Consider the following 10,868-nt stretch of genomic DNA (forward strand, 5'->3'; position numbering starts at 1 on the left):
TACCAAGGTGGTCAGTTACTCTTTAGGGTTTCCTCCAGCTGCTCCTCTGCCCTGGCCATTCCTCTGTGGACATGGCAGACATCATATCTCCCGGTCTGCTTCCCTGACATCTCTTTGGTTTGACATCCCCAAGAGAACATCAGTGGGATGGAGACAGAGACCAGAGTAAGAGACAGAGAAAGAATCGTGTGGCAGGTACTCAAAAGGGCCACTGGAAAGACAGTTTGCTAGATCTGTGCCACAGGGCCTGTCTTATCATCCCAATTTGTCAGAATATATCCTGGGAATAAGATCATGGAGGCCTGCAAAAATTTTACAGTGCTAATTCTTTGTCATAGTAAAATTTGGAAACAACTCAAGATCCTAATATTACAAAATTTGGCAATAAGGATTTATTCTTACCATGAAATACTCTGCAATTATAAAGATATTGCTAAAGAAGTATTTTATGGGTATGTTGTATTACACATTAAAGTTTATTTAGGATAAAAGAATTAAAGACCAATTGTAGATATATACTTGGAAGAAAAAGAAAAAAGGAAAATGATTATGCATGAAATAGATAGAAAAAAGAGACATTATGCACGTATGGAAGAAGTCAGATAGATGATATAGACAGATAAACAAAATTGTGGGTTAAGATTAGAGAAATAAAGATAAGAATATGACAGTATAATCCCTAGGTGACAGGGAGGTGGACAGCTGTCTTCTTTGGGTTAATCTGTATTCTCTCTTTTCTTTACTCAAGCATTTCCCCTTCTGAGTATGAAAACAATATATGTTTGAAAAATAGAGAAAAATACATTAACATTAATTTTCTACTTTATTTTTTTTCTTTTTTCTTTTTTTTTTCTTTTTGTTCTTTTGAGACAGGGTTTCTCTGTAGCTTTGTAGACTGTCCTGGAACTAGCTCTTGTAGATCAGGCTGGCCTCGAACTCACAGAACTTTCTATATATTCTCTAGATATCACTCTGGCTCAGTCTCACACACCAGGATGCTTCACATCCCCTGTCTATACCTGTGACCCATGTCTCTGTTCCACCTTCCCCATTCTACCTATCCCTCCACTCTCACACCTACTTCCCCAGGACATCCAGGTTCTTCACAGTTGGCTGCCTCCTTCTTGGACATGCAAAGCTGTCAGACCTCAAGGGAAGCTCCATTCTGCTTTGGACCTTAAGTTTTCTTTGGGAGTAGTTCTTGCTGGAAGCCAAACAAGGACACCTGATCTAACTCATGCTGGAACTCACACTCCTGTTTGTATTTTTTACCCATCACTACATTCTAGAAAAAGTTATGTGTGTGAGTGTGTAGAAACTGAAAGTTCTTGACTCCCTGTATATGAAACTAAGCAAGTGTGTGTGTGTGTGTGTGTGTGTGTGTGTGTGTGTGTAAGTGTGTGTGTGTGGGGCATTGATCCTTAGGTCTCTGCCATCTGATGATATTCTGTGAGTACAATTTTGTAAGCCAAGATGCTCATGGCTGGATTGGACAGTGGATGGTTTTCAGGAGATGCAGACACATAAATGCAGGGACACTTACAAGAGCAGAGACACTGAAACCTCCTGCTGACTCTCCAAAGATGGTCACAGAGCCTGGGTTGCCCCCAAACTTGGCAATGTTGTCCTGGACCCAGTGCAGTGCAGCCACCTGGTCCAAGTGACCCCAGTTGCCCCGGCTGTGTTCATCGCCTGTGCTGCAAGAGAACAGATTAGTGTTTAGGCAGAGATGTCATGGCAAAGCTCGCAAAGATCTCAATACCTCAAATGGGCTGGGGACTGTACACTTCAGTCCTGACACAGAAGTCTAACTGGATCTCACTTTACAACACCGCTCTATGTGGGGCTCTACGCTTATCTTCCAGCAGCTCTGTACCAAAGAACCAGCATGTGTCCAGCACTGATCTGAGCTAGAGCACAGCTGGGAAGAAACCTCAAATCTCTGACTACATTCAGCTCACACTGCAGACCATGAACCGGCAGCTGAAAAGAGAATGATTCCAGATAGAAAAAGAAAATCAGGCAAACACCATGGCAGATGTGGCCTGTGGGGTGATGTTTTATTTCTTTTCACTGGAAAGGCCTCTTTGAGACACTGGCTTGGGTGGAGACCTGAATAAAATGAGGACAGAAGCCTTGGGACTGTCCAAGGAGTGGAGTTAGACTTAGAAGAAGCAACACGAGCAAAGATTCCAGGGTTGGGGACAATAGTGTAGACATGGCTGCTGTGAGCCTTAGAAAGTGCCTTTGTGTCATTGTAAGGGACATGGACACACTGCTAAGAGACAGCACAGGCCTTCCTGTCTCAGAGAACACTCCAAGCAAAACGACTGTCATATTAAAATGGCAGGTATATAATAATAAATTATTCTAATAATGATCCCTGCCACAAACCCAGAGCATTGATTAGAGTTGCAGCAGAGGGTCACAATGGATGTACAGACCCAGAGCTCTGATTAGAGTTGCAGCAGAAGGTCGCAGTGGCTGTGCAGACTCAGAGCTTTGATTAGAGTTGCAGCAGAGGTTGCAATCACTGAAAAGACTCAGAGCTTTGATTAGAGTTGCAGCAGAGGTTGCAATCACTGAAAAGACTCAGAGCTTTGATTAGAGTTGCAGCAGAGGTTGCAATCACTGAAAAGACTCAGAGCTTTGATTAGAGTGGCAGCAGAGGTTGCAATCACTGAAAAGACTCAGAGCTTTGATTAGAGTGGCAGCAGGGGTCGCAGTGGTTGCTGTGGCATGGAGAAGAGCTGTTCACCAGTAGTTCACTGTTAGGATTCTCGTCTCTACTGTGGTATGGAATTATTTATCTGTGAAAGAGCATGTAATTGATGAGATCAAAGACAAGGTGATTATGTCACATAGGGCACTGTGAGAGGGGTCTGTAGAGAACTCATGGGACCTAGTTCATTAGAAAGAATTTTGTTATAAAAATAGCAAGATCTCGACTGGAGCAATGGCTCAGTGCATAACAACACTTACTACCCCTATCAAGTATCCAGTGTCAATTTTCAGCAGCCAGTGGCATCTCATAATCAACCATAACTCCAGTTCCAGGGATCTGAAACCCTCTTCTGGCCTCTGCAGCAATCAGTTACTTGGTTTACAAGCATACATGCAGGCAAAAACCCATACGCATGGAATAAAAATGAGCACATCTTTAAAATTTTTGGAAATAGCCAGATCTCCCCTACCCCTGGCTTTCCACCTCGTCATGTGGTCTTTACATGAACATTCTGTTCTTCTACAATGCTTTATTTTTCATCTAAGGGCCGTCAACAGTAGCCTGGCTGATGAAGCTAGCCAATATTCCATTTTCAGCCCCTTGTGTTAAAGAAAATTTCTTTGTAATTAACTCGCTTCAAGTATTTTGTCTTATTAACAGTAAACAGACCAATGGAATGGCTAATGTGGAGACAAGAAAGTACAGTATCTTACCTGAAGAATCCCCAGATGCCAAGGCGGTACTGAATGGTCACCACCACCACATTTTCGTGGGCAGAGAGGGCCAGTCCATCATAGGTGGATGCCCCACCCACTACCAGTCCTCCTCCGTGGATCCACACCATCACCTGGACAAGAGCATAACCAAGTTTGCAATCCATAGCTTCAGTGCAGAGAGCCTGCTTTTGGTGCTGCTGGGGAGTCGGGTCATAGGTAGCAGACTTGGGAACACAGTGAATGCTCTTTGGTTTGGTCATCAACCTTTATGTTTTGCTCACTATGGCTGTCATGTGAACTACGGCAATGCCCATCAAGGCTATAATAGGTATCTCTCTTTTGTAAACTCTCTCAGCTCCTGCCCAGAATGTAAACTCAGTACTCCCTTGTATTTCTCATTTCTCAAATGCTCGCAAGATTCTCTAACTGAGAGCATCGTTATGAGAACAGCTCAAAGGTAAATATTGATTCTCTCATCTTCGGTGAGGTCTTATCGCTCTATGCCGCAGTGAAGATGAAAGTGTCAGCTTTTGTATTTCTGCTTCATCTCATCCCAGGTAACTCCTCGGTGCTGTACTAGACTTTCCCACAGGTAAGTGATTTTTTTCTGATGAGACACATATATCCTGATAGCACTCCTTTCTAATGTGCCTCTTTATGCACACCCAAGTCCCCCTACCCTGCCAATCCCATATCATACTTGCTTTTTCTAGAAAGTCTTCAGTCTTCATTATCTCTGTACTGAGCATATACCAGCCCCTCTAATACACTTAAGCTCAAGAGGAGGCATAATTCATGTTTTTTATTTCAAGAGTACATCAATAAGAGAAGATGTGAGTGCGTGAAAATAATATCCAGATAATAGTAATGAAAATCAAAATTAGCACATAGATCCAGAATTGTCCTACGCACTAGAACTAACCTACCCACATGGCAAGGAAAGTATTTTCTTATGTGACAGGTAAGAAGTGTTCCTCTTTGCCAAGATATCACAGAAAACAGAGGTGGAGGCAAAGCTTCCACACGGCCCCAACCCCTGGATGCCGAGTTGCCAGGACCCAGACTGTCCTGCAGGGATGCCTAGTATGTCGGCACAGCTGTGAGCACTTAGGAGATGCAGCTTTCGAGTCATTGAGCTTTCACAGGACAGTCAGTTCCCATGTGAGGAAACAGGCTGAGGTTAAGAAACAGCTCTGCTCTTTCATCCTCTGAAAAGCACAGACCCTATGGCTCTAAAACCCATGTCCACCGCTGGAGGATCTCCCAGGATATCTCCTGTCATGGTGCCCTCAAGCCTGTCTCCTCCCCTGGGCATCCCTGCAGCCTCAGGAGAGACTGAGTCGATGTCATCTAAGAGTGAAGGCTGAGCCAAAGGATGGTGGACGATTATGTGAAAACGAAAACTTTGGATCTGGAATCATCCCTGGCCTCTCAGTCACCTCTACCATTCTGGTTGCCTAGAAGAGCTGGAGGTTGGAACTCAGCTCTCTGGCCCAGTGGTCCCCACACTTACTGGCATCTGGTCTAGTGTTCCCCATACTTACAGGCAGCCGGCTGTTCTTTGTCAAGTCGGCAGGAGTGTATATATTCAAATAGAGACAGTCTTCAGAGAACTGTAGAGGGATGTTCTCCTTTCTGTTGGTGAAAAGTTCTGAGAGCACCTGTCCTCCAACTGCATCTTGGGAGCACCTGGGAGGGGAGAGAGACTATCTGAAGTTCCACTAGATTGAAGTTTCGACTTAATACCCCGGAGCTGACCTTGTACTTGGCATTTTGAGCATATAACTGAAGTTGTCCACATGGGACTGGAGTCATTGTCAGGGATAAGAGAGTCTTTAATAGGTTCCTGGTGGGACTTCTGAGATGCTAGATTCTCCCAAGACTGCAGAAGCAGCACTTTGTATCTCTCCCTTCTTGGAGCCTTCGAGGTGGTCCATGAAGAGAGACACTCATATGCTGACTGCCTGAGACAGTGGAGTTCCCTGCACTGTTGAACAAGGTTTGCTCACTGGGTTGTGAGATGACAATGTAGGTAAACATGCTCTTTCTTGGGAATCTTCTATGAAACAGGAAAATGACCTGCAGTGACAGCCAGCCTGTTACAAGTCAGGGATGCTATCTTTGGAGGACACCACAGGAAGACATCCTTCTGGTTCTGTCTCTACTGCTGATATACTGGCTAATCTTGTCTAAATTGCTTGCCCTGGCTTTAGCCTGCCATGGCCAGGTGAAGTGAGTGCTGTCTCTAATCACCTCACCATCTGGCTTGCTAAAGGTTCTTTCATCTTCCTTTCCCAGCAATAACCATCGTGGGCTGCCCTGATCAAGGGTCCCACAGTCCAGTGTAGAGTGGAATGGCCTTGAGCAGGAAGTCATTCGAGACGCTCATCAGCCCCAAGTGTCCAGTATCCCGTTTCCCAGATGGTGTCTGGCTTCCGGTTTGTCAAATAGAAACTGGAGGTGCTCAGATCACATGCCTCCATAGCTGTGCCGTGATAGAAATGGAAAAGGAAAGGTGGCTTACAAAACGTCTCCAGCCTAAATAATTTCCCCACCCAGCGGGAGAAAGAAGCACAATTCACAGAAACAGAAAATGAATATCCAATGAGCGATGACAAGTTCAACTTCATTAGTGTTTAGAACTTACGAATGAAGAGACCAACATTATTTTTATTTTTACAATGCTTTGCTGCTTATCTAATAAATACATTGTTTTTGAGCAAGGAAAAACCTGGAGAAAGTTCCTTTGAATGGAAGTTTTCCTATTTCCATGGGAAAAGAGTGTGCAGATTAGATATTTCTGGAGACAAACTGATCAAATTCCTACTCTTTGATTTAGAAATCTTACTTCTTGAACTTTTTCCCAATTCCCATGATTGTGTGCAAAGATTTGGTTACAGCAAACATGTCACAGTGTTGTTAACTGTCAAGGACATTAAAAGAACTTAACCCAAATAAAACATTAGAGGCATAAAGTCTAGTTTCATATCTAGTTAACATAACAACTAAACATTGCTTGCTAAATTTATAATGCAGAACAATGTCAATGTTATGTCATCCAAATTTTCTGTATTTATTATCCCTGTATAAATGAGGACAAACACAAACAGACTGGAAATACAACCTCAAATGCTAGCAGTAATTCTGTATAGCTGATTTGTACATAATTTTTAACTTTGTTTACATTTGCTTCTGTGTTTCCCCCTGACTTCAGTTTTCAGTATTTATGTCTTGTATTTACAATCAGAATGGGAAAAATAGAAAGTAATATTTTTAGAAGAAATGAATGCAATGATAAGGAGACAGCTAGAAGTGGAATCTTGGAAAACCTCAACACTCCCTTGCTGAGGGCACAAATACTGTCTGCACTGACATATTTAGGAAGCTGTCTGGACTCCGTGGGCTTTTCCACTTGGTTCCTACGTTGGTTGAGGGACACTAACTACTGCACAGCTGTGACTAGGTGGCTGTGCAGACCTGGGTGTGAGAATTTGCCGTCACTCCTCACCCATACAGCCCCGCCCACCCACTCTCAAGCAACACCAAGGGTCTAGACAGGAGAACAAGGTACCTTACTTCATTCCCTCTACTTTGAAAGAAGCCTACCCCAGAGGCTTACATAGGAGGGTAGGAGGTGGTGTTCTTCACAAAGCTCCAGGGCTCTGCAGGCTGTGGTGGAGCAAACCTCAGGGATCCAAGAGGAGGCTTGGCAAAGGGGACTCCCAGGAAGACGGCCACAGGCTGCGCAAATCCTTTTAAACTGACGTACTTCCCCAGGACTTTGCCATGAACAGTGTTCACCACGGGTGGTGAGGAAGGGTGCCCTGCTGGACAAGAGAAAATGGGAACACACCAGTAAGGAAAAGGCAGACCTGCATTCCTGGTGAGTTTGTCACTTTAGGACTGATGGCATTGATAAAATCATTTGAACCCTTCTGGAACACGCCTTTAATCCTAGCACTTGGGAGGCGGAGGCAGAACGACATCTGTGAATTCAAGGTCGGCTTGGTCTACAGAGAGTTTCAGGACAGCCAGAGCTACACTAAGAAACCCAGTCTGAGAAAAAAAAAAGCATCCAGCCAAAATCACTGCAGAAAGAAAGAAAGGAAGGAAGGAAGGAAGGAAGGAAGGAAGGAAGGAAGGAAGGAAAGAAGGAAGAAGAGAAAGAGAGGTACTGGGCATGAATATGAGCTTTGGTTTCCACTAGAAATGTCCATCTATTGGGATCCTGGTGCAGAGCTGCAGACTGGGTGCGAAGATGGACTACAGTGGTCCCTGCCCGCAGGAGGGCTCACCTGGTAGGAGGGCAGCAGACATATTGAATTTACTGCTGAGTGCATGAGGTTGTGTCCTGAGATGGAAGAGGGAGTGAGGCCTCCTGATTGGTCACGGGAGAGCTGTGACTTAGAGCATGGGGATGAGTGAAAAGGGGAAGGTGGTGGGGGTGGGGCTGATAGAACAGGAAGGAGAAAGTGCTGTGGCTCACAGAAAGCATAGCACCTGGCTGGGAAGGGTGGGTGCCCTATGCCTGCCCTCAGGAAAGATAATCCTGGATGAGAAAGTGCCTGCCGGGGAAGGCCCTGAATGACCTGAAAAAGAGTTTTAATTAGAGGACAAATAAACAGCAGAAATAGTTCTGTGGTAAAGCAGACAACAAGCTTCTAGAATATTCTTTTTATGGTTCTGAGCACACTCTTCCACAGGGGAAGGACTGTGCATCAAGTCATCTGTCCCGTTGTCTCCATTCTTGTAGAAGAGACAGTTTCGGCAGCTTCCTCACCTCTCCTATTTCTACCCATTGTGGGACCTGAACAAGCCAGGCTGCTCTTTTCTTACACGACTGGTGGACTTACAGACACTTGGTCATGGCCGCCCTGATGTCTACTCTTGTCTGACCTCAGGGTCTTCAGTTTGTCAGAACATCCCTCACTGGACAGGCCCTGTTCTCTCATTCTTCATCTGCTTTCCTTTGAATATAGGCAACATGTTATCTTCCTCAATGTGTGTGGCCAAAAAATACAGGGAAATTCCCAGATTTAGTGAAAAAATGGCTAATAGAACTGGAGACTCCTGGTGGGAATCCAGTTACCCTGTCTTCGGCTATCAATAGCTAATTGCAGATTGTGAATATTCATGGTGTTGTTAACTAGTTAATATGAAACACAGCTGAGATGAGCTTTCTGGTAGATATGTACAAACAGCCTCTACCTTAGGATATTCTGGAAGACCATGGAGAATGGGTGAGAGGCTGGCAAGCATCTCCAGCAGTTCAAAGAGGTGAAAGAGGGTAAAGTCTGAACAGAAAGAGCCTGGGGCCTGTGTTAGCTTGGCAATGACTTCTACCCTGGAGTGGTTAGAGAAAGATTAGCCAGGGTCAAATGCCTCATGTCAAGTGGATACACAACAATGGCCCAAATATTATATAATTGTGTATTTAAAAATTGTGTAATACATTACGTGCGTTACTGAACACTTCTTGTGTGCCGAGCACCGTCAGTCTCTTTACACAGTTCCTCAAAGAAGCCTTGCCAGCTGCCTACTCAACAGGTGAGCAGACAAGATTTTAAACAACATGTACCCATTACCTAAAGACGAAAATGAGATGGTATTGCAGGGTAGCCAGCAGCGAGGGAAATTTCCACTCGGAATTTCTGTCTGTTCTTACTCTGCCTTGCAGTTTGGTTCAAGCCTTGCACTGTTACACAGACAGAAAGAAGATATGAATCTAGACAGAGCTTTCAGGGTTCTGATGGCCGAGCACTGGGCTAGACTCCAGAGTCAAAAATAGACTTGGACATCTGTGACATTAGGGAGCTGAGTTCCCAGGTTGCCTCAGTCTTTCCTCCATGTAGGGACACAGGCATATGCCAAGACCCCTCATTCACCTCAGTACTGATGGTGGATTTTACTTTCTATATCTGTTGCTTTGGTGTATGAGGCTCTGCATATCCTGAGGGACCTGTGACCCCCCAGGGCCTAAGTAATACAGGCCCCACCCCAATGTTTCCTATTTTATCTGAGTTTCTTACCTGGACTACCCCACCTGTCCTGATCTCCACCAACATTCAGACGACAGTCATATAATTCCCAGACCTCCTCAAGAGCTCCAGGTTGCCATCTCTAGCCCACCTCACTTCCCCTCTCCTTTTTTCCAAGTGAGACTACAGTGATTGTCCTTGCCTCGTCCCACCACTGCCCTGGCTCCAGACTGATCTGGCTGCTTCCTCTTCTACACCATCCCTGTGATCTGTCCCTGTCCCTTGGGAGCTTGAGTACAAAATCATCATTTCAATGGTCTGATGCAACCAGTTCAAAATTTGTACTAATGCATTAAGTTTTCACCCAAACCTCTTGCGTATCTCTAGACCTAGGGCCATCCTAAGTGCTGTAGAAGCAACCACCTATTTTGTCTTCAGTGAAAGAGGAGGCCCTGGCATCTCTACTGTAGAAGGGGGGGGGGGAATCATCTGGACACTGCACCATTTAGCCACCTCCAAGTTAAGGATATAGGCTTAGAGTTGGATATAGACTTGGAGTTGTTGACTGGGAGTGAGCCTTGTGTCTGGCTCCTGAATTTATATTTCCAACATTTTGCTCAGCCTCTCTATGACCTGCGTGCAGACTGACTAAGAATCCCAGGGAAACAGATTAACCTTTCTCCAGCCTCCTTGCGCCAGCTGCCTGCAGCTGGGTATCCGGTATCTGTCCTCCCCCATGTCTCTGAGAGACTGAGGTTCTTTGCGCTTCACTGCACTGCTTCAGGAAAGCAAAAAATCACCGAGCAACCAGGACTATTTTGTCCTTGCCCTGCAAATGTCATCGTGCCCAGAACAAAGACTGAAAATGTATACCCAAACATTTATAATCTGAAAGAACTTACCCCAAGCTGTGCAAGCAACAAGAGAAAGCCAGACCAGAGGGTAGAGCCACATTGTGGATGGACAGGACTCCGCGGGTCTGTGAGGTACCTGCTGTTCTAGCTAGCAATGCTTCTACTGTGGACCCAGGGACCTGCCTCCCCAGGGCCCGCCCCCCCCCCAAGTCTTGCTCAACCAGTCCAGTTATGTAAGCTAAGATGACACAAAAGCTCTCCTCTTCCAAAGAGCTCCCTCTGTGTCAGTTGGGACCTCCAAGCCACGCCCACTAAGAGTTTACCCACTTTTATCTGAACAGCCAGTACCCAATACTCAGATTACAAACAGCCAGAAGAATCCCATCCAACAGCTTCTTATGTAAGTGCTTCTCCCTATAATGCTCTCGCTCTAACCTCAATGAACCTTGGACTCTTAGGAGAAGGCAGCAGCAGGCAGGTGCCTGCAGGTAGGGGCATGTTTTGGTCTGAGGTCCTTATACAAATCAAAAAAATTGTTAGAACATCCTCACACTGTTCAGCTGGGAAGTGAGGACACATTGCTCAGTCTCCCTGG

General features: G+C 45.2%; 1 protein-coding gene across 2 annotated transcripts in view; it reads right to left on the reverse strand.

The window, feature by feature from the left end:
• Positions 1-10,457, reverse strand: part of LOC142852268 (carboxylesterase 1D) — a 29,104-nt gene extending 18,647 nt beyond the window's left edge. The window contains exons 1-5 of one of the 2 annotated variants that reach the window (XM_075976883.1): positions 10,322-10,457; positions 7,061-7,268; positions 4,986-5,130; positions 3,439-3,572; positions 1,544-1,697 (exon numbers count right to left, since the gene is read on the reverse strand). In XM_075976883.1, the coding sequence (XP_075832998.1) occupies positions 1,544-1,697; positions 3,439-3,572; positions 4,986-5,130; positions 7,061-7,268; positions 10,322-10,373 (693 nt within the window). In that variant the 5' untranslated portion in view covers positions 10,374-10,457. The remainder of the gene's footprint in view (positions 1-1,543; positions 1,698-3,438; positions 3,573-4,985; positions 5,131-7,060; positions 7,269-10,321) is intronic. The other variant, XM_075976885.1, reaches the window with a different exon arrangement.
• Between the last annotated feature and the right edge of the window lie 411 nt (positions 10,458-10,868).

This window comes from Microtus pennsylvanicus, chromosome 6 (assembly GCF_037038515.1).
Source record: "Microtus pennsylvanicus isolate mMicPen1 chromosome 6, mMicPen1.hap1, whole genome shotgun sequence".
Lineage (NCBI taxonomy): Eukaryota > Metazoa > Chordata > Mammalia > Rodentia > Cricetidae > Microtus > Microtus pennsylvanicus.